Genomic DNA, 22271 nt, shown 5'->3' on the forward strand with positions numbered 1-22271 from the left:
GAATTCAATTAGCTCCACTCTAATCAAAGCAGTAGACAAAAGAAAATAAATAATTATGCGCAATTTTGGTACATAAAATCCCCTAAACGAAACAATCAAGAGATCACAAATGAAAGGGAGATACAAGACGACAGCATGCACGCATACAAAGCAAACCGAAAACCTGACTTATCCTTGACGTTGCTGTTGTTGTTGTTGTTGCTGTTGCTGTTGGTGCTGATTACGAATATACTGCTGAAGGTGTTCCAGCCCTGGCTGACCTCCGGGAATACCCTGTTGAGGTCCAAGGCGCGGCTGCATCCCTACACCCATATTATTCGCCATATTCTGTTGCATCTGTTGGCGCAAACGAGGTACCAACTGCTGGACTTGCATCAGCATGAGCCGTCTTTGTTGTTCCGGCGCAGCAGAGAGCTGGGCAGGCGTATAGCCAAGTCTGGCAAGGGCCATCTGGTTGAGCATGCGATTGAAATTTTGCCCGGCAGAGTTTGCCCCGGCTGCGGCCGCTGCGGCCGCAGCGGCAGCTGCTGGGTTCAGTCCTGGAACCATACCTGCACCGGAGATTCCGGCGGCGGCAGCGGCAGCGGCGGCCTGATTAATTCCGTTCATAGCTCCAGCGGCACTCATAGCCGCTACGGCAGGATTTAGTCCTTGCATCATTGCTGGGTTAATACCCGCACCAGGCATACCCGCGCCGGGAACACCTGTACCTGGAATAGTTGGTGGGACAGGACTGGATTAGCATGGCCGACATTAGAGCCATGTACACCGGGTGGTGCAGTTGGTCGTCCAGGCATTCCAGGTACACCTCCTGCGCCAGGTATCGTTGGTGGCGCACCAGGAATACCTGGGATATTTCCAGCCCCTGGTGCAGGACTTATACTGGGGGCGACAGGAACTGGAGGATTCGGCACCGGGGCGGGAGGCTGAGAAGGCCCAGGGTTGTTCCCACCAGATCCAGGTGGTAGCGTTCGCGTGATCGCAGGTCCGGCAGGCTGTCCACCATGCACGAGGACAGGTGGGCACGGCCGGTCAATAAAGACTTTGAATAATATTCGTCCCTGCGCCTGGGGGGCCGTGAAGAAGAGCACACCGCGTGAGCCTTGAATAGGATTCGGGGTCGGATCAGGAGGGAATTCGTAGAATATACACTGGGCAGACTTAGTATGAGATACATGAGGACGATAACGACCAGGACATACCCAGTTGGCACTAATGATTTTTTGGAACACCTGCCATTTTTGATGGTCCGTGCTCGCATGAGCGGGATCAATCGAGATCTGACCAAATGGCACCGGCGAAGCGTACAACTGAGCACCCGCATTTGGCGGAAGCTGTTTGAATCCGGTCGTATTCTGTAGGCGGTTGGGCCAGCGGTGAATTTCACTGAGGCGGAGCCTCAATTTCAGCTAACTTCCTAAAAAGTAAATAGCCAATTAGACTCACATGTTCTTGTTCGGAGCACCTGCCGCGATGACTGAGAAATGAAGGCTCGTAGGCTCCTGATCAGGGCGTTGCTGGAGAAGGTAGACAATCTGACCGCGCCAGATATTTGTCGCTGGAGTAGGAGCATTAGCGTCCTGTGCCGGATGAGTTGTGCCGGCTCCAGGAAGACCACCCGGCACTTGAGTGGGAGCAGCGGCCGGATTGTGACTAGCTCCGGGCATTCCCTGAACGTTGGCTCCAGGCATTCCTTGAGTGTTAGGCGGTGATTGCTGCTGTCCACCTCCAGGCATAATCTGATCCTGAGCCTGCGAGGGAATCGCGTGGGCCATCTGCGGAGTGGTTTGGATCATTTGTGGGGTCGAGTGGGCCATCTGTGGAGTTGAATGTGCCATCTGAGGGGTTGAATGCGCCATTTGTGGCGTAGAATGCGAGAATTTAGGAGTAGAATGTACAGCTTGCGGTGTCGCATGTGCGAGCTGTGGCGTTCCTTGAGGGGGTGTCATGCCGATATGCTGCGGCGTCGAGGCATGCTGAGGTGTAGAGATCGAAATCGGTGTGAAGGTGTACCTGTCGCCACTAGCCCTTGTTGTTGGGGTGCAGCAACAACTCCAGGTTGGTTAGGAGGAACACCAGGTTGCGTCCGAGCTGTAGCTCCCGGTTGTACGTGCTGGTGAGCGGGGGAAGCGCCAGGTGGATGGAACGGTAATTGTTGGCCTGGTATTGACGAGTTCCCACCGCCCGGTTGGAAGCCGTGTGCGGATTGTGAGACCGGTTGGGCTTCCGGGTTGACAGGGGGTTGTGTCTGAATATGGCTTGGCGATCTGTGATGCGAAGGTGAAGGATTCGACTCGGGCGGTTGAGCGGCATTGTTGGGCACTTGCCCTGATCCAGACGCTGCTGCTTGTTGCTGCATCATCCTCAGTAAAGCTTGTTGAGCGGCCACGTTTCCTGCTCCAGCTTGTGCCCTCAGTATCATCAAATGTTTCATTCGCTCTGCATGAGCTTTGAGTGGTACTAATGCCCCATTACCAGGCTGCCCCTTGGCGTCGAATATTATGCCGGCCGCACCGACAAACGCGCCGTGTTCGTCCATCCTGAATCCGGTTTGCAAGATTCTCGCACGCTGCTCTGAGGGAGTACTGGCGTTGATCACCGCCGCGCGTAATTGGCGATAAGAAGCAATGGTCGCTGGATCAAATTGAGGTTGCTGTGGCTGTGACTGTGACTGTGACTGTTGAGGAGATTGGGGTATTGAGGGAGGGTGTGGAACTGGAGCTGAGGCTGGCATGGGCGGGGGCGCAGCAGCAGCTGGAGCTGGTGGCTGAGCAGCGACGGGAGCAGGGGCGGGGGCGGGAGCAGGAACGAGCGCAGGAACAGGAACGGGAGCAGGAGCAGGCGCGGAAGGAGGGGGAGGCGCGACCACTTGTGGTGGTGAAGAGAATGTAGGAGCAGGAAGATCAATCTTAGGTGGGATTGGGCGTGTAGCTGGCTTAGGAGAGTCATTCTTTGGTCGTTTAGAGGCTGTGGCGGGAGTCGGACCGGCTGGCTGAGCCTCGAGTTGACGCTTGGCGTTTGGCATATGCGTTCCGGCTAACAAGATGGTGTAACCCTTTGGTTTGGGGAACCAAACTGGGTCGGGAGTAGGCCACAACTAGATGGAAAAATTAGAATCTTAACATTCGAATCGAGGAAGAGAGAGGCTTACCTTGGTATGTAAAGTGACCAATTCTTTAATCTGGTTACTCAAGCACAGGGAAAGATTGATGTTCCTCTGTTCGCCAAAAGTGTCAATCGAAGGCAACTATAACGAAAGGGCGGCTTACCTTTTTGAGTTCATCCGGAAGAGTGTCCCAGGTCGTGTCATCTAGCAAGGTAGATCTATTGCAGAAAGGACGACGAGCAGAGTCTAAGCGGGATCCGCCGATCAGAAGAACATGGAAGATGGGCGTGCTCGGTGGTTGAACGGGAATGGTTGGATGACGAGCGCGTTGGCGACGAGAGGCACTTTCGAGGACGTCGTCGCACATCTTGGGACGAGGTCAGTTAGTGTGTTGAAGAGAATAGAGTTGTGCAACTTACCTCGATAGCAGCAACCAATCCCTCGAAAACAGCCATCCCAATAGGCCCCCCTGATCCCGATGTGCCAATTCCAATCGAGTGTGGTGCATCCCTAAACAGAGGAAACAAGGCTCCGGCCTGGGTAAAGGCTCTCCTAGCAACAATGGCCGGTCTCGTCGTTGGTGTCGTGTACGTTACAATCCCGACAGTCAGCTTATTTCCTGCGTGCTTATCCTGGAGCCTCAGCACCATAGGCTGGATGACCTGCATCGCAAGCATGGCGAAGATATTCGCACTTATCGCCGAGTCGCAGACTATACATAACTTCACATCTCCAGAGGTCATCGTCGTGGCTCGGTTAAGCGCTCCCACGTGAGCAAGGAACAACAATAATTCAATCCAATCCCGATCGCGCTTGGTCGGCGCTTAATTTGTCTTTTTGACTTTGACTGTCACTATGGCCAGGAAACGCAAGGCTGGAGAAATCGAGGCTTCACAGGCACCCGTAGCCTCGACGTCTTTATTGCCTCAGAAACGACATTACAGACAACGGGCCCATGCAAATCCATTTTCGGACCATTACTTAGTATAGTATGATGTCCTATCATCTGCAAGTTGCACAATTCTAATTTAATGCCCAGTCCTGCGTCCCCGGAGGAAATGGACTGGTCTCCTCATTACCCGAACCGTCCAAATCACCGTGTGGAATTCGCAGATATAGGATGTGGATTTGGAGGATTGCTCATAGCGCTCGCCCCAATGTATCCGGAGACTCTTATGCTTGGTTCGTCTCCATATTCCATATTTGCTCTCACTCTCATTGGTGACTCCCACGTAAGGCATGGAAATTCGAGTTCAAGTCACACAGTATGTAACAGACCGTATTGCAGCACTACGCCAACAATCTATCGAGGCTCAAGTCCGATTCGATGCCCAGGAGAACAAGTCCGAGGCCAATAAACCTGCTGAATTGGCCGATGGGGGGTATCAGAACGTTAGCGTCGTCCGAGCGAATGCCATGAAATTCTTGCCAAACTTTTTCGTCAAGGATCAGGTTGGTTATTTTTCTACTTGTCTAGAATGAAATGAGGAACTAGCGTTGACTGGACTCAGCTCAGTAAAATTTTCTTCCTATTCCCAGACCCGCACTTCAAAGCACGAAAACACAAAGCAAGGATCATTTCGTACGTTCTTGGGATCACAAATTCTAACGATAGCCATTAATTTACGGAAATTCCCCCAGGCCGACGCTTCTTGCAGAATATGCATACGTTCTTCGCCCAGGTGGAATTGTATACACCGTGACAGATGTGGAAGAATTACATCTCTGGATGGTCGCTCATCTTGAGACTTTCCCCGCGTTTGAGAGAATTCCGGACGAGGAGGCTACAAAGGACCCGGTTACTCCGCACGTGAGTTCGTATTGGCCCCTGTCACACTTCACATCTGAATTTTACGTATAGATATTAAATGCGACTGAGGAAGGCAAGAAAGTCGAGCGCAACAATGGTCGGAAATGGATAGCTCTATTCCGACGGAAAAACCGACCAATAAGGGAGGATAGTTAGCCCATAATATACCAATGCAATACCAATTCAGCTTGAATCAAACTCGCATCACATCCAAAGCTCAACTATAAAACAAGATATAATAAAGATGGCTACATACAATACGCCAAAAGAGCTCATCCAAAAGCGAACCCTCTTACTAATTTTGGACTATCTACCCTGCAAAACATCCTCGCTCCTCGAAAAAGGGTATAGTAGAAAGGAGTTTACGAACGGTTGGCGAACATCTTCTTGATCGCTTCGCTCGAATAAGACTTGGGGCGCTCGAGAGGAGCACCAAGCGCACGGTCCCAAATCAGTTGGGCAGCAACACCAAATGCACGGGAGACACCGAACAAGACGGTGTAGAAGTTCATCTCCTTCAAGCTGTTGAAATTACTCATAAGTACACGAATCAATCGGAATACCAACTACGTACCCATAGTGAGTCAAAAGAACACCAGAGTGGGCATCAACATTAGGCCAGGGGTTCTTGGCCTTTCCAGCCTCGAGGAGAATACCCGGAGCAATATCATACACCTGTCCGACGAGCTTGAAGAGCGGGTCGTTAGGGAGATGTTTCTGGGCAAACTCGCGCTGAGCAGTGTATCGGGGGTCCTTATGGCTCATCATCAGAACAGCCGCATTAGGATTAGTGAGTGTCATATGCTTACAGTCTTTCGCAGGACGGCGTGGCCGTATCCAGGAACGACCTGACCGCCCTTCAGGGTACTCCAGATGTATTCCTTGATCTGCTCGTCGCTGGCGTCCTCGCCGACCTTGGAGCGCATGCGCATAAGCCAGATGAGCACTTCCTGGTTGGCAAGGCTACTCTTATTGTTAGTTGTAATACACTTGGAGCATAGAGAGGACCTACCCGTGAAGAGGGCCGGCAAGACCGTTCAAGGCAGCACCATATGCCAAGAAAGGATCAGACAGGGCAGATCCAACGAGTTTGCCGGTGTGGGCAGAAACGTTACCACCCTCGTGATCACTAATGCATAATTACTACAATCTCAAGTCAAGACAACAAGGTCACTCACGAGTGAATCGTCAAGTATAAACGCATGAGCTCAACAAAGCCTTGGTCGTCACCAAATCCAAGAAGGGTGGACAAGTTGTGCGAGTAATCCTTGTTGAGGTCGATCGCAGGAACCTTTCCGTCTCCGTATACATTACGGTAAATACGACCAGCAATGTTGGGGAGTTTGGCAATCCTATCATCCCGCAAAATAAAATTATTCACAAAATTATCTTTAAATGCTTGAAGATCACTTACAAATCCATCGCATCTTCGAAGACCGGTCCCCAGTACTCCTTCTTGGAGATGCCGTCCTGGTAAGCCTTGGCGAACGCCGAATCATGGTTCAACTGATAACCGACGCGAAAAACACTAATTAGAAATCCCGGACCCTGATATTCCAATAATTTTTTCAGAAACTTACGGCGTTTACAGCGATAGAGAACTGCGTCATGGGGTGAAGAGTGTTGGGGCACCTGTCGATAAGGTCCTCGACAAATTTGGGGAGACCTGCGCGGGCTGCCCATTCGGCCGAGAGGGCTTTGACTTGCTCGTTGGTTGGGACTTCACCGGTGAGAAGCAGCCAGAAGAGGCCTTCGGGGAGGGGCTCGGAGCCGCCAGCAGCTTTGGGGAGGAGCTGTTGGCACTCTGGAATGGTCTTGCCGCGGAATCGGATACCCTCTTCAGCGTCGAGAACGGAGCCTAAGGAATATAAATTAATTTCGCACCACTTGTCAGTATTTCACCAGACTCACCATCCCAAAGGAGTGCAGGGAGACCACGCATACCGCTACAGATACTTAGATTTAATCTTGCGTATATCTTTATCTACTCACCCATAGACCTGGTCAACAATGACCTGTCCGAACGCCTTGTTTCCGTGTTGAGCACGGATGGATTTGACCTATTAAACTGTGAGCACCGTGAGTATTTTGTGCATGTCTTTGCTTACGTTCTCAATCTCGCCAGGGATAAGCTCAGCAAAGCGTTCCTTGAGCGTCTGTGGCTTAGAGGTAGCATACGTTCTCGCAGCAAAGGAGAACGCATTGACCTGGCGAGCCTGATGTGATAGGGGCTCGATCAGCATATAGTCCGTTGGACCTGATATTCACGCGACTGACCTGGGCTCTCATAGCGGTACGGAGAACAGCGGCCATAGTTTAGAAAAGTGTAGTACAAGGGAATTGAGTGGTGGTGGTGGGTGCTTTAAAGAATTCTAACCGGCGCCGAAATTCGACTTTTTCTTCTGGCGCGCTAAGGGACCTTGCTTACGTTCTCACGGTCTCACCCGTATCGTTCGTCATAAACCGGGACAGTCATGTCATTGTGGTAACCCCACGATTCAATGCACGCATTCATCCGTAAACAACCACGTCGATGTTGCAGTCTTGGTTAATATACAATTCCTTTCCATAGAATCCAACCTTCCCCGGCCATTTATCGAGATGAAAACGTACGACCCCTGCCAAGTTGAAGATCAGTATGAATGTTCAGATCGACAAGAGTAGGTAATCAACTCACGTCACAGTCTTGCGCTCCTTCTCACCCACGCTCTCGGTCTTTGCCCGATTCAAAACCTTCAAGAATTCGGTCACACGGTGTCGCATGCGGCTGTGCATATAAGCCTTTGAGCATTTGATGTGGTAGTGTAGGTAGTCTCGGAACAATTGGATGTGAGAAATCGTGTTGGCTGCAACCACAGGATTCGAGAAGTGTCGTGGGAAGATGACTAACGACAGCAGGGGTTAGATATCGGACGTAATAGGGTGCGTGAGTGTGCGGGGGACGAATAAGGACACTCACCGAATGTCACATAACCGACATCGTCGCTAACATTTAGACCTTGTACACCTCGAATTTCTAACGGAGGCTCCCGGTTACTGTATAGTACTTGCGGGGCAGTTTGAATAGACGGTTGTCTCCGTGCATCAACAAATTCCTGCCGATGTCCTAAATTAAACCTCTCACTGGTATCGCGCCAATTAACATACCTGCAAGAACACTCTTCCAACAACTTTATCCGTCTCATCCTGGAACTCTGTCGAAAACACGACAGTTACTCGGTCGATCCCGGCGCGTACATAAATCGCCTCGCGATCGCGGTAATGGATTGACTTCAAGTCTCCGGTAGGCGGGGCTGATCCATCAGTCGGCATCCCAGCCGCCTCGAGCTCCTTCTGAGTCGCAAACGCAGCCTCAAACGGAGCGGCCAGCGCGTTTCGTTTCAACAACGCGACGGATTTGATGAGATTGTCCCTCTCCTCTGCCATCTCATATCTAAGTACCCACGCGTATCTCATCGAATATAAACACACCTCCAGCAGCAGGAACATTCTCCAAGTCAAACCTTAGCGAAAAGTTGTATCCCTGCTCAGGTTCGGTAATAAATGAACCATATTCGCGCTGCAACACGTCATTCGCGCCATACTGGACGAGCTCTTCCCAGCATCGCATGCTTATAGATACCAAAAGCTCGGTCTTCTTTTCGGGAGTAGAGACGTGGAAACGGACCCCATCGTAATCTACGAAACTAACATCTATACCCGATGGCCTACCCACGAACGTTTATCAGTATGGGAGGACTGGAGAAGGGTAATAATGCACTTGTTGAATTTCTCATTAAGGGTGTTTTGAAGGACAACATTATGAGACTATTTAGTAGTATAATGAACAGCTCGTTTTATGGGTGAGATAGCGTGCTTACTTCAAGGAGGATCATTCTTGGTTGCGAGAGTCCTGGTTTGGTTAAGGAGACACGCCGCTAAGATGACGTAATGTATTACTCGACCTAAGCGCTGTGGGCAAAACAAAGCCCGACTGGTCCCTTTCTTCACGTTTCTTTACCAGGGGTTCAAATGACACATGGCCTAACTAGGAAGTACACATGTCTCATTACAATTGGATCTGTGTACTGCTGCTTAGTGAAACCCTGCACATACTACACTCTGGTTCGAATTAATCAATCAAGCCCTTGCAACGCTGTCTGTTGATTGCGACACAGCCACCACGGACGTTTTAGCTTGCTTAAACCATATATTGACTCTATCTAAGCTCCTTACATGAACACATGCAAGATACAATATTGATTACTTCTCATCCTGAGTTGAATCATCAAGAAGGTGATAATAGCAGGATAATTCTCTCCGTCGAAGTTTGAGAAATCATAAAACGTAGTTACAAAACCTCAGTGCGCTAGTTGGTCTAGATGTAGTTAGACGCTCTCCCAACGATTCCGCGATGGTAACTGGTCCTTTTAGTTGCTCAACCTACTTATAGAACTCTTTTGCCGGGTTCACGATCTCCGACTCACTCCAATGTTAGCCCGTAAGCACCACAAGTTGATCGATGATGGTTGTGTTTCTTGAAGTGACTTGCTTGTCTCCTCTATTCAGAAGATACAAAAATAAGGGTTTGACGTGTGGATATATGCTACAACTGTGTTGTCCGAACTCGAAGCTTCTGGACCAATTATTGATTCCGGTTATTCTGGAGGGTTGATAATCAGTGGCTCCGAGAATATTTTGAGTGTTCACACCGTTGTCAGAAGGCCTGAACCACATAATCAATACACACCTGTGGGTGTTTTGGCCGCTATGTTAAAGGTCGGGGCGTTCTTATAGACGGTAGACTAGTCGCTGAGATAGATTGTGTTTATTCTAATAGATCCCACACTAATTGTTCTTCATACTCCCTCTGATGATGAATGAAACTGTTGGCTTTATAGAAAGAGTGATACATATATTCAGTGCAATCTTGTCATGCTTCTCCACATATCTCAAGCACGGCGTTTGATCGCCACATCGCATCGAACTGCCTCCCGAATAAATCCCTCCTTGACTTCAAACTACATATAGTCGCACCGCCATTAAATTGTGGATGAATATTAAAAAGATGGAGCAAATACCTTGGTGGTAGGGGTAGCCAACTGAACATCGTATCGGTGGAAGAATGCCGCGGAGATCAATATCATGTTCATGTTAGCAAGATTGCGACCAACGCAAGCACTGCATAATCCACGATGTAAGCTTTATACTGCATGTGTTCAATAGAGAACCTACCGTGGGCCAGTCGAGAAGGGAACGTGGTACTTGTTCAGTGCCTCCGATCCATCTTCCAGCCAGCGCTCTGGGCGATACACTTCAGGGTCCGCACCCCACACGTCTGACCGGTTGGTGGAGTACGAAGGAACACTGATGATGCTTCCCTCGTTGAACGTCTCGCCCGCTACTGTCATTGTCTTCCCGGGAGGAACGACTCGCGGGAGGCCTCCTCCGACAGTAGAGTGCAGACGCAGGGCTTCTTTTATGCAAGCATTGAGGTAAGGAAGGTTCTTGACCTGCTCATAACTGGCAATTCCATAGGCAGACTCGGACTCGTGCTTTTCAGCAGAAGCATGGACCGAGTCGAGCTCCTCTTGAAGTGTCTTCTTGACCTGAGGGTTCGAAGCAATGTAATAACAGAGAGCACCGAGGGAACTACACAAGACACAGATCAGATCGAACTCGAAGGACTTCGGGCAATGTGTGCTTACTTGCTCGTAGTGTCGCTGCCAGCGCCGATGGTCACCAAAGCCTCAGCGTCAATCTCGTCTCTGGATAACGGCGATCCGTCAGTGTTTGTACCTCGAAGAGCTTATCCAACAGGTCGACGCCTCTGTTCTCGCTATCGACCGTTCCGTTCTCCACTTTGCTGATCCGGGTGTTGACGGCCGCCTTGATGACTTCCACAAAGTCGCGGCGAGCAATAAAGTCTGGAATATGCCAGGGTGCACTGAAAAGGAGTATCTTCTGAAGTAGCGGAGGGTGAGGTGCAAGAGCTATGGCACCCGTGGTACCTTGAGCGATCATGCTGATAACAGGCAAGTTTTCGACGTTCTTGGTGGAAACGAGAGACAAGGCGGCAGGGATCGAGTCCTTCTGCGCTTCAATTAGCCCAAATGGCACCCCCAAGGACAGGTCACTGATGACGTCGAATGAAATGTAAGAGAACTCTGCGAGATGAACGCATACATAAGGGAGAGTACGAGACTGAAACCAAGGCGATACATACGGGGACATATATTGAGAACTGCTCTGCCCTCTTTTGCATCCCAGTTGAAACCCGAAATGAATTTCAGAGCCTCTTCGCACCGCAAGTCCAGCTCAGCACAGAACCTTTCGATGTGGCTCCGTACACGTGGCTCAAAAGCCTGGACATTTTGTGGACTGAAGATGTTGGCGATACGTTTGCGCTTCACTAGAGACTGGTCAATTGTTGTTGGATGGGGGAGAAAAAGAGCAAAACATACTTGTGTGAACAGCCTTGTCCCGAACATTAAATACATCACCGTTTGGATCGGCTTTGAAGGCGTCATAGAAATCGGACTTCAATAGTCCATTCGAGTGCCCGTATACAGCCTACCCAATTTCATATGTGTTAATTCATGACAATGCACTAGACTGATTCACTGATACTTGCCTCCAGAGCATTTGGATCGGCAATACTGATGTGATTAGGCCCAATCCTGACAAACTTTCCTGGGGTTACGGAGGTGGTATTAAATTTTACATACAAAGCTGACCAACATCAAGCTGAACAAACTCACCGTATCTCTCATGAAGCTCGTGGATAATCTCATAGTTTCGTCCGGAACGGGCGGTACGCGAGAGCCACCAGTTGCTGAGTGATGCAGCAAAGGGTCCGGAAAACCTGCGACGATAGTCGTGCGGGTCGAGTAAATAGGGAATAAGGTAATATGCGAGCTGTGTGTTTGTGTCATATGCATAGGGATCAGTAAGGACCCGGAGGTCGCATATAGCAGGTCTCAGGCGCTCACAAGGAGGGCTCCGGCAGCAAGACCGCATTGAGTGTTTGTGAGGTGAGTCTGTTGTGTAAGCATGACTATCAATGTTCCGAGTGTGTTGAATGCGGATATCTTGCAATTGTCCCTGCACATGGACCTTATATATATACCCCGCCCATCTCATACATATATAGCTGATAGTCCGTATCCAACTTTCCGACAATGCCTTTGCTAACCAGGCAAGAGTAATACATACTACTTGGGCTCCGGCAACGTAAACACAATTAGCACAAGCGAAAAAAAAAGTGACATCCAAGCTACACAGCAATGGCTTGGAAGATAACACAGGTCAGGGACAGCAAAATATGGTAATTAGACAGACACATCTCCGGACTGAACGTGTGGAACAAAATGTGACACGTTAGGAGGATGACAAGATGGTAAACGAGCTGACGTGACGATGCCTCTATTCCCAATAAGAATGTCTTCTATCAACAAATCGAAGTCGAGGCTCGGAGGCCGCCTGGTATAATGACCAGTTGGGTCCAGTCATCGAGGAGAGCCTGTATAGCTCTATGCGTTTGAAAACATGTATAATGTCTTTGTCCTCTGGGACCTATGAAGCCCACAGAATGACGCACCACCCGAACACACATGGCTGCTCTGAAATTGGCCCCAAGACATTTCTCGCGCTTGGGTCTCGGACTGTACTCGCACGAAACCCTCTAAATTGTTATCAATAACATACAAATACACCTCCTTAAAACAAAAACAAAAAAACGAAAGGGTGAAGAGATAAAATAGATAGCGTGATGTCCACCACTGAACGATTGGTGCACAAGAAGCTAAAAAAAAAATAAATGCGCAAAACCAAAATTGAACCAGGCACAAGGTGTGGAATAAAAAGAAACAAAAAAGCAAATTGAGTCGTGAAGTATTTTAGTTTTTGTTATGCTTCGTGTAGGTATCATATACAAAAAACCCCTTGAACCAAGACCAATCATCCGGAATAGGTACTCATCCTCCTCAAGTCCTTGGCACGCCGACTCCTCCCGCGCGGTGGGAAATCTTCCACGTCTCGTCGTCTCAGCGGTCGGTTCGGCTGTACGAGGGTCAAAAGACTAGTGCGATGGTCATGACCGCGGTTGCGACGATGAAGATCGCTTTGGGGAAGAACGCCACGGTCCAGGTATAAATGCATCCGAAAATAATAGGCTATGTGCACCCGATCAGTATTCATCCCAAGCTCAAACTCTGACGAATGGAGAAAGGGAAGGGGGAGAAGAAAGAAACGCACCGAAAAAATCGTACTCGAGATCGAACTGAGCATCGAAAGCGCACCAAACAAACGGCCTACGTCCTTTTCGTCCCCACCAAGTATCCCCAACGCAAGACTCTGCATCGCCGGGCTCGTCCCGCCACCAAACGCGGACAAGGTCGTGACCAAGACGAAGCTGGTCGGGGAGTTTGAAGAGCAGAGGAGGAAATAGGACCAAAAGTCCATGACCATGCTGATGCGAGCGACGAGCAGGTCGAAATGTGTTCTTTCGACTGGTGCACCGAGCGCTTGATGAGTTCTGAGTTGATGGCTGATATCCCGCGCATGGGTGTGGGTGTCTGGGTACCCGGTGAGGGAGGCGGAGAGAGTGACGTGGTCGGCATGACTGGTAGGGAGTTTGTTCGGGTCGGTGTGATGGGTGTGTTTAGGACTGTGGCCGAGCCGTGTGGTGATACGGTCGGCGAGGTATATACATGGTCCATCGTGGATGTTGGTGGATGCGAGTGCTTGGGTGACTTGGGCTTGTAGACCTTGATGAGATCTATTAGACAAGCAGATCAGGGTATGTCCCGCGTGCAAGGATTGTGCGACGCACAAGGCAGGATGACTATCAGGTTCAATGCCCGGAGGACACCCATGTAAGAGATATAATACGAGAGCTGCGAGTGCCGTTAGTTTGCGCTACACATTCACAGAATATCAATCATACCTCTGTACCACCCCATGCATAGGCATGCTGCGCATACAAGAACTTGACCGAATAGATCGCCTACATACAATCAGCACGAATCGCATGACATCAAGCAGACCATACACACAATGGTCAGCAGATAGAGCGACAGGGCGATGGCAAGGTACGTCAGATTCCAGTCGTTGCCCGAAACAGCCTGGCCTTGACTCTTACGCTTCCTAGGCAACAATATGGCCATGGGCTCGAACGTGCCTCGAACGGCCCCTGTGACGTAGCCTGTGATCCTCCTTATCGGACCTCCATTCTCGGGCTTCCGAGCTTCGCTAGCGAGTGATGCCCGGTTGGCAGCTAGTGCGATGCGCTGTTCCTTTGTGAGACTTTCGGGGAGGAAGAACAGAACGAGAACGAGGTTCAGTACGCCGAGTGTGATGGATGAGCGGAAGGGGTCAAAGGGCAGGAGGTTGCTGAGTGTTGGACCCACGGCGACGCCGACAAAGATGATGCCAAAGAAGCGGGCAAAGATCTTTGCGCGGGATGTTCCGGGAGTGGTAGCGTCGGATATGTATGCGTTAAATGCGGCTTGCATCGTCGGAAAGCCGCCGAGAGAGCCTTCAAAGAGCGGCGCAAGAACGAGGAGGCGAGAAGCAGTAAGGAACGAATAAGTTGGATTGGCGGATTGAGAAGCGGCAAGAAGGAATACACAGTCACTAAAAATAGATTAGATAGGTTCCACTATTGAATGGAACACTCACGTCGCAAGCATGGCAAAGATGGTGAGGGCAATGACGCCCGTGCGGCCGTGTTTATCGCCAAACTGGCCCCAGAAACCTGACGTCAATGCGCTCAAGATGCCGGACAATGTCATTATGACTAATACGATCGCGATCAGGGAAAATTGGTGTCAGCCGATCGAACTGGGGGCATCGCGGGTGGTGGGATGCACTCACGGGTCTGGAGTTTGGCTGCCCCCTGCTGGACATCTGGATCGAGACGACAAGCATCAGAGAATAGAGGAGAAGAGGGAATAGCAGTTGCATGGCTGTGATTGCCCGTGAGGTGGAGGACCGAGGTCAAGTGGACTGGATCCAGTGTTCTGGGCAGGGTCCCAAGCGAGATTGGGATATCGAGGCCGATTGGGAAGGCATGATGGGATGAGGAAGCAAGTTCGTACGCGCGGTCGGGCTCTATGCGCAGCTCGTCACATGCGATCTGGGTGAAGACTTCCACTCGGGGGGCGAGCGTCATGCCGCGCTGTGGATGATATCAGCAAGCGCCCACAAATAAACGAGGCTGACAAACGTACACACAAGGCGCTTGCGAGTGCAAATGGAACCAATCTGGCAAACAATGAGCGAAAAAAGTTGTGGTTGTTGAGCGGGTGTGCTCACAGCCTGGGAGCAGCCTGTCTGTACCATGGCCTGCTCCTCTCTCGTCGTGACTTTGCCAACAGCGGTGTCTGTTCGTCATAGACAGTGTCGGACAGCAGAGTGAGTGTCGAAGCCGGACTGGTAAACACAGTTTCGTCGACAAACTCTTGGATAATCGGAGACTGACGCAGCAATGGGTCGGCCTCGCTCACGACAGCGACATGGGAGAGAGGGGCATGGTCCGTGCCAGAGGCCATGTCTATGCGGTGGAGGACAGGAGCGAGAACAGACGGCAAGCAATCCTGGTCCTTGGTTGATAAGCCGGTCGCAGGTGGATCCATGTGCACAGCGCGTCATTGGTCTGCGCGACATGTGCCGTAACTCCCGCAACAAATCCATCGCTCCTCCATTCCAATTCAGTTTCTACCCGACTGCGTTCGATCCCGAGTCCGGGTCTACATTTTCCACCCATGTTATCCAGTCAGCCCCTATACGTATATTTAGACTAGCCCCAATTCCAAACTCTCCGTCCCTGGATCTTTCAATTGCAATTGCCTTCTTCCCGGCCTGGTTCATCGCATGATCGGCAAAGTCAGCACAGCCACAGTACTCCACTTTCCTTTCTGGCGCGCCACCTCATCGACACGTCGACTCATTCGTAGCCACTTGGTATACATATCCGGCCTCGTCCTCGCACTTTCTCCACTACTCTATCCCCACACTTGCGTTATCATGGCACACCCCGAGCGTGTTCCGCTCTCCTCTATCAAGACCCTTGTTCTTTATGCCGACGAATACACCACATCACGAAGAACATCTCCCCTTCCGCAGCTCGAATGCACTGGCTCTGCATGTCGTGATTTCCAGCCTTCGTCCGTATACTGCACCAAGACAACCGATTCAGACTGGAAGGTGCGTTCTCAACTCGACTCATCTCCTTTGACGAGGTCCATTAATCACCTCTTCTTTTATCGCACCGCTATAAACAGTGCGAGGCAGATCTACCTTCTTCCCTCCGTTTCGGCAAACTTCACGTCTCGTGTGAGGGCTGGGATCGCCCAGGTGATCCTCATGTCCTTAAAGGTATATACCGACCGCTTGATCGCTTGCCTTGTTTGTAATGTCCTTCCGTTTCTAGGATCCTGTGGTCTAACCTATTCCCTCGTGCGCACCCCCTTGGGAAATTACCATGCTCCAAACGCGGGCACGGATTATACCAGTACTGTACCTGTACGTTCTAGAAGTTCGATCGCCGTTTCGCTCTTGCCTACTCACGTGTGTTTCTGGTCCTAGATGGTCTATACATGGCAGCCGTTTTGTTGGCGCTCTACATATTAACCACCTGGTTGCGCCCACGCCTTTTCAACTCTAGATCAGGTCGGAGCTGGGGCAGTGGCACGCCTGGAGGTGGTCCACGAAATGGGGTGGGGGCTGGCCATGGCCATGGGGAGGAGGGGGAAGAGGAGGGGGAGGACGTGGCGGCGGCCCTGGCTCATCAAACGACGCTCCACCTCCATACACCAAGTACGCGCGACCCAGCCGGCCGAATCAAAACGAATCCTGGACACCTGGATTCTGGACGGGTATGTACATAACGCATTTATCTTATCGTCGTGTCCTTGCACCATCTATCATCTACACACACATCCACACTTCTCGTGTTCTTCCCTTCTTCCTAATCACACATTCTCGTACATTCCTCCCTCTCTTTTTTTTTTGATCCCGAACTGAGCCCCTGCCGGTTGAATTCCAGGTCTCGGTACAGGGGGGCTCGCCGCCGGGATGTACCATTACCTAACTCGGCCCCGAGACACTACTTATCGGCCAGCGGCAACGCATGGGACTGGGACCGCGCCAGCATGTTCTCGTCCGGGACATCCACAGGTCCTTATCGTCCGGAAACTTCCGCGTTTCAAAGGCGCCAGGAGTACGATGGCCATGGGTTTGGCGCCGCGGGGGCCGGGAGCTCGACAGGGCCTGGCACGAGATTGGGAGAGATGAGACGCGCGACTGGGTATGCTGGTACGTCTGTGCGGTGAGCATGTAGTGCAGCGCAGTGTGGTGTGGTGTGGTGTGGGGGATCGTCAATCTATGCATGTGGTCAGTCAAATTCTTTATCTCGACGATGGTCGATCCGCCTTCTAATACGTTATAATTTTGTCAATTTCACTCTAGATAGAGAATGTAAATACAAGGAAAAGAAAGTCTCGTTTGTTATTGCAGTATGAGATTAAACCTTGTTGGCTAAGCGTTATCTCTGACCGGGGGAGGCATTTTGGCAAAGCGGAGCACCCAGTCATGAAAGACGAGGACCGAACCCGAGGTCGATTGAATGGGTGAAGAATTCCATCGGCTCGACTGCGAACTAAACTCACGATCAAGTCGATTGGCCATAAAAAAAACTAGATAGGAAGGTACCGAAATCGACTCGATGGCCGAAAACGCGCAAAGGGGGAGGGGGGCTATCGGACTCACTTGATCGGACTTGACAACAAGGCCGCCCACTGCCCACGACCCACAACCTACGCACTACATTGATCAACAGAGAGCACGCTCTTCTTGACAGGAGAACCTGGTCAAAGGGCTCCAAGCAGAGAGGGCGAGGTATATATAACCCGGCTTTCTGCCACTGGACGCATATACCCCTCAGACATTCCTTTCCAACTTCAAACGTCCAATTAGATTTATCCCGCGCTCGATTTGCGCCCGTCTTTCTTTTCTTGGTTGTTGGATATCTTTCCATCACCTCACTTCCCTCCTTGAGTGTTGCATAGAGACGTATATACCCGCGCTTTTGGTTCGAGAAGATACCTGGTTGATTGTATACCTTTGATATTACTAGTTCAGGCCCGGGCGGCCGAGTCCCGGTGAGCGGATGCATGTGTGCTCATACATGACGTAGTGTTGTATTAACCTGATGGGCCTGGGCTTGGGCTGGTAGCGATAAAGCCTATCCCTAGAGTAGGTTTACCGAGACTATAATTGTATTCCTCAGAGCTCCTGCAGGCGAGTTGTCATAATCCAGCTCCGGTAACTTTGCCAACTCAATATTTTAGGCCAGGAGAGCATGACGTCGTTTTTTTGTTTGGCAGAGCCAAGTGGGTTTGAGTTTGAGTGAATGACATATGCGCGGGCAATCCTATGATGTATTTTTAATATCGGGTCGTATGCAATCCAGACAACTATGGACGGGTCATTTTAACGTTTGAAACTTTCGAGTTCAACCGAATATGAATTCAAGGTGAAAACTCAATGGCTGCGTTCAATTCCCATTTAAGACCCGATTTTACGCTCGCCAATCAATAATACCCCTATAAATTTTGCGCTCGAGAAAATCGAATCGCTCATGGATGAATACATTTGGTGAAAGGCACCATGAAAAGTGGAATTCACGAGGGATTATACATCTCGACATCACCTGAAGCCTCTTCCTTGTTCTCCACTGCAGGCGCAATCCCGCCCACAGTCATACTCTGAACCAATTTTCCAGTGCGCTCACGGATAGCCGCCCTCATCCGTTCGTGTAAAATGTCCCCTGCCAACAATGCCAATTTGAAGATCTGGTCGAATCGCTCGACGTGCAAGCGAGTTTCCATCGTGACCAGCGTGACCCGTTTCGAGCGAGGCAAGACTGCCAAGGTCAGATTCGGGAGATCGGACTCTTCGTATTGGTCAGGTCGAGTAGGCCGGTGGTATCGATGCACGCGGCTGTGCATGCGCACACGTAATCCGTGAGAGCGATCCCAGCGTCGATCAGGGCTAAAGTCGCTGCGTTGATGGCCGTTTGGAGTACCCCTCCGTCTTGCTGGAGCACTTGCACAAAAATGTCAATTTCTGAGCGAGGGTAGATGGAAACCTGGACGACGGGCTCGAATGTTGCGCGAATAGAAGCAGCAAATTCGAGGGTCCGCCTTGAGGGATACGTTAGTGCCAACACCACCAGGCTAGAGCAAATCAAAACCGCTCACTTGTCATTTCTACCCCTCTTTCGTCTTTCACTACTACTGAACGCCGCCTCGGAAATCTCAACATTGATAAGGGCCTTGTCATGCATAGTCTGAGATCGATTCTTTGCTTCGCGCGGACCAAAGACGCAAACGTTTACTGTCGTCAACCCATGTGAAACGGTGGCAGATCCATCAGCTGTGGGGTGTGGTGACAGCTCAATGGTAATCGAACGTAGCTCCCTAGCTTTGCGTCCATCGGCTCGATACCCACCATCATTGATGATTTCTACCCGAGACTGCAGATGAAATTGGCGTAAGTAAGATGGGCAGGAAATGTATAGGTTTACCATACTAAATTTACTTGATGACTTGACTTGACTTGGGGACACCCTTCAGTAAACCGATCGAGGTACGCAGGTGAAAAGGGACAGAGTAGATCTTGTGCTTGACTCAGATCAGTTTATGACACTTATGAATAAACTGCAATAAGAGTCGGAGGTTGTGGAATAAAATTAATACCCAGTTGTCACGTGATGTAACTATCCTAATCGAGCTGCCCAAACTGGCAGAAATGAGTGGCAATTTTCAAATATCAATAGACTGACGTCTTTAGCTGAAATAGCTCATGAGGGAGTTGAAGGTCTTTTTGCTTCTGTGACATGCCTTTCGTTCCGAATGTCACCATACATTGTTGAAGCAGTCCCGGACCACGCGAGCAAACCCCAATAGAGTTAGGTCCGGCTTGAACCCTTCTAGAAGATTTTCTTTACCTGCTCCATTTCATGCTGCGCGTTACACCGTGTATTTTTATTTCACTCTCCTAAATGCAGAGGTTATTTGGGATGCTAGCCAATGCATATCCAGCAATGAATAATCATATACAAGGAGAAACATCACTTCATTTAGGTCGAGTTGTGTTTTATGCCCATGGAGCCTTCAATCACACAAATAACATATATGTATGTCCAAAGGCCCACTATATCGAAAATACATGAAAAATCTGTAAAGCGAGAGTGTGTATGCGAAAAAAGCGCTCTGAAAAAATTCCAAAAGTATACAAAATAATATTCGGAAAAGGCTCTTTAATTTTATTTGGAGGTGGCGTGCCCAACTTTCCACCCATATATCTCAGAGTCATTGGCGTGGCTCTTTACCAACCCCATTTCCTTTAAAGATATATCCATTCCCTTGATCTGTATGAGCAGATTTAGCTCGCTGCGGGAAAATCTGAAATGACTACTCACACTATCACTTTTCTGTTCTGCAGACAGCGACAAGGAAAGTCGACTTCCCGATGGGATTTCACCGTAGAGGTCGACATGGCGTGGGTTTGGCATCGTTGGCTGCGGCACCTCAATCACAGGTATGGATGTAGAGGATGTAGTAATTGTTCCACGAGATAATATTTGTAATCTCCCGTAGCTCGGCTTTATGGACGAGACTGTAGATTTGTCTTGAGTCCCAGCAAAGTCCCCGGCAAAGTCTTTGCGTGGTGGAGCCCGGACACTCCCACTTAGAGAAAGGGGCGACAAGTGGATGGATTCGCTGGGCTTGGGCGGGCTTTTCATGGCCCAGTACATAGCAACGGCATTGATAACAACCTATCACAAAAATAATCAGTCGAGGCCAAGAAATCACCCACAGATCTCTCACGTCAATCGCACAAGCTCCCAGGCACACCCAAACGACTTCTTCCCCGCCCAGTGAAAAAAGAGTAAATCCGTTGATAATTGTAGTTATCAGGCCTACGGTTGTTGCGCTGTAAACGATCATCAGAGGATAGAAACTACGCGTGTATATGTACTAACACCATTGCTTTGGTTGCTATTACCTTGAGTCGAGCGCTCCGAATAGTAGATCGAACGAGCGGAGCGACAAATAAGAATGTCAAGAAGATCTACAGATAGGTTACTAAACTCATTATTAAGGTCCGGATTCAAGTATACCCACGTTTAAAGCGATATCATAAGACAAGAATATAATTTCTCTATTAGGAGATAAAAAATCTATATTAGCGGCTTACAAAAGACCAAATGCGAATCATGGACTTACGCAGTATGTTTGATACCTAATATGCAGTATCCGTCGCGCAAATAGTGAATCCCTTGAGCTACCATAAATCCAGCGATCCCACCAAGCTAAATACAATATCAGAAAGATATTCTAGGGCCATTGATTAGTAAACTAACTGGGATCAACAAGACAATGCAAAAGCGATATGCAGGGGAATGCCACCTCCGTCGTCCATTGCTCCAAACAGCATGAACCTTGACAAGTTGGGCATTAGCGGGTTACACCGTGCAGAGTATCTCCAAAGCCTACCCGCTCAACCAAGCAGAGATAAATAAACCCTTTGATAATCCCGTATAGCAAGATGCACGCCAGCGTTCCGAGGGTGCATCTCGTATCACTGTGCCTTGGTGGCGCTCCAAATAGTAGTACACCAGCTAAGAAACCACATTCATAAGCATTAGTAGCCACCGTGCTTTTAGCGAGAACGCACTCAATACCAAGTAAATCCAAGAGCTCAATAAGACAAAAATAAGGCATAAACGTGGCCATGGCATATTGGCCCAAGCTTTGGGGGGGCATAGTTGGTGTTCTTCTAGGGAGCGGGTAATACACCACGTAACAGTAGTGATTCCAAGCAAGAAAGAGAGTGCCGAGAGGTTGAGCATTACCGCGTTAGGTTCAAATGAGGGTCCCATCCTGAGGACGATAGCTCTTTTCACAAAAGAAAAGCAAGGTCACATCCAGTCGCAGAGTCGAAGAGAAACACATGCGTGTGGAGCACTACCTGGGTGGTATATATGTCTCCCAATCCACGTTCCTGAATTTATTTCCAATCTCCGTGGTGATCATCTACACTGACAGCGTAGATGAAATAAGCTAGAACACCCGTTTATAATCGGTTTAGACCAAAGGATGCCGCATGGCTGAGGGCCGAGTAGGTCAAACTATGCCTGCCCTTTCACTGGGTGTGATACAATCATATTTACATTAACGGTTACCTGGATCGTTACTTAGCACCAGCCTTGTTTGACTCTTCTGCATCTTGATGCCTCGATCTTCTAATCGTCAGTTGTGGAGCAAACGGCCGTAGCCGGCCAATCATAGTTGATCGATGAACCAT

The 22271-nt window shown here is 49.8% G+C and overlaps 8 protein-coding genes across 8 annotated transcripts; 2 read left to right on the plus strand and 6 right to left on the minus strand.

The window, feature by feature from the left end:
- Nucleotides 1-168: 168 nt before the first annotated feature.
- On the minus strand, nucleotides 169-3783 carry RhiXN_03294 (translation initiation factor IF-2; the record flags this gene model as incomplete). Its single annotated transcript, XM_043323111.1, has 8 exons — nucleotides 169-710; nucleotides 770-1151; nucleotides 1203-1386; nucleotides 1447-1976; nucleotides 2024-3097; nucleotides 3152-3217; nucleotides 3270-3473; nucleotides 3526-3783. 8 exons carry the CDS (start codon nucleotides 3781-3783, stop codon nucleotides 169-171), a joined length of 3240 nt encoding a protein of 1079 aa, XP_043178607.1.
- A 178-nt stretch (nucleotides 3784-3961) lies between these two features.
- Nucleotides 3962-5072, plus strand: RhiXN_03295 (tRNA (guanine-N(7))-methyltransferase; the record flags this gene model as incomplete). The annotated part of the gene is made up of 6 exons (XM_043323112.1): nucleotides 3962-4095; nucleotides 4146-4338; nucleotides 4373-4558; nucleotides 4618-4688; nucleotides 4748-4916; nucleotides 4968-5072. 6 exons carry the CDS (start codon nucleotides 3962-3964, stop codon nucleotides 5070-5072), a joined length of 858 nt encoding a protein of 285 aa, XP_043178608.1.
- A 206-nt stretch (nucleotides 5073-5278) lies between these two features.
- On the minus strand, nucleotides 5279-7229 carry RhiXN_03296 (citrate synthase; the record flags this gene model as incomplete). The annotated part of the gene is made up of 11 exons (XM_043323113.1): nucleotides 5279-5438; nucleotides 5491-5669; nucleotides 5726-5879; nucleotides 5929-6045; nucleotides 6095-6268; nucleotides 6331-6422; nucleotides 6497-6774; nucleotides 6828-6862; nucleotides 6909-6976; nucleotides 7025-7132; nucleotides 7194-7229. 11 exons carry the CDS (start codon nucleotides 7227-7229, stop codon nucleotides 5279-5281), a joined length of 1401 nt encoding a protein of 466 aa, XP_043178609.1.
- Nucleotides 7230-7509: 280 nt separating this feature from the next.
- On the minus strand, nucleotides 7510-8791 carry RhiXN_03297 (actin-related protein 2/3 complex subunit 2; the record flags this gene model as incomplete). The annotated part of the gene is made up of 7 exons (XM_043323114.1): nucleotides 7510-7534; nucleotides 7594-7801; nucleotides 7876-8011; nucleotides 8064-8335; nucleotides 8388-8623; nucleotides 8677-8723; nucleotides 8777-8791. The coding sequence occupies 7 exons, from the start codon at nucleotides 8789-8791 to the stop codon at nucleotides 7510-7512; spliced, it is 939 nt and encodes a 312-aa protein (XP_043178610.1).
- Nucleotides 8792-9847: 1056 nt separating this feature from the next.
- Nucleotides 9848-11950, minus strand: RhiXN_03298 (cytochrome P450 family protein; the record flags this gene model as incomplete). The annotated part of the gene is made up of 10 exons (XM_043323115.1): nucleotides 9848-9916; nucleotides 9977-10076; nucleotides 10131-10547; nucleotides 10604-10663; nucleotides 10714-11062; nucleotides 11122-11307; nucleotides 11360-11468; nucleotides 11526-11588; nucleotides 11637-11813; nucleotides 11888-11950. 10 exons carry the CDS (start codon nucleotides 11948-11950, stop codon nucleotides 9848-9850), a joined length of 1593 nt encoding a protein of 530 aa, XP_043178611.1.
- Nucleotides 11951-12967: 1017 nt separating this feature from the next.
- On the minus strand, nucleotides 12968-15532 carry RhiXN_03299 (major facilitator superfamily transporter; the record flags this gene model as incomplete). The annotated part of the gene is made up of 9 exons (XM_043323116.1): nucleotides 12968-13069; nucleotides 13152-13663; nucleotides 13729-13792; nucleotides 13843-13902; nucleotides 13952-14531; nucleotides 14577-14694; nucleotides 14772-15075; nucleotides 15128-15161; nucleotides 15213-15532. The coding sequence occupies 9 exons, from the start codon at nucleotides 15530-15532 to the stop codon at nucleotides 12968-12970; spliced, it is 2094 nt and encodes a 697-aa protein (XP_043178612.1).
- Nucleotides 15533-15923: 391 nt separating this feature from the next.
- RhiXN_03300 (store-operated calcium entry-associated regulatory factor) lies at nucleotides 15924-17230 on the plus strand (the record flags this gene model as incomplete). Its single annotated transcript, XM_043323117.1, has 5 exons — nucleotides 15924-16103; nucleotides 16181-16274; nucleotides 16330-16421; nucleotides 16564-16715; nucleotides 16945-17230. 5 exons carry the CDS (start codon nucleotides 15924-15926, stop codon nucleotides 17228-17230), a joined length of 804 nt encoding a protein of 267 aa, XP_043178613.1.
- Nucleotides 17231-18580: 1350 nt separating this feature from the next.
- On the minus strand, nucleotides 18581-21816 carry RhiXN_03301 (exosome complex component RRP41; the record flags this gene model as incomplete). Its single annotated transcript, XM_043323118.1, has 12 exons — nucleotides 18581-18822; nucleotides 18852-19102; nucleotides 19160-19434; nucleotides 20293-20331; nucleotides 20383-20739; nucleotides 20792-20897; nucleotides 20947-21035; nucleotides 21089-21125; nucleotides 21191-21276; nucleotides 21328-21405; nucleotides 21461-21585; nucleotides 21642-21816. 12 exons carry the CDS (start codon nucleotides 21814-21816, stop codon nucleotides 18581-18583), a joined length of 1860 nt encoding a protein of 619 aa, XP_043178614.1.
- Nucleotides 21817-22271: the final 455 nt, after the last annotated feature.

Source organism: Rhizoctonia solani, chromosome 3, assembly GCF_016906535.1.
Source record: "Rhizoctonia solani chromosome 3, complete sequence".
Classification (NCBI taxonomy): Eukaryota; Fungi; Basidiomycota; class Agaricomycetes; order Cantharellales; family Ceratobasidiaceae; genus Rhizoctonia; species Rhizoctonia solani.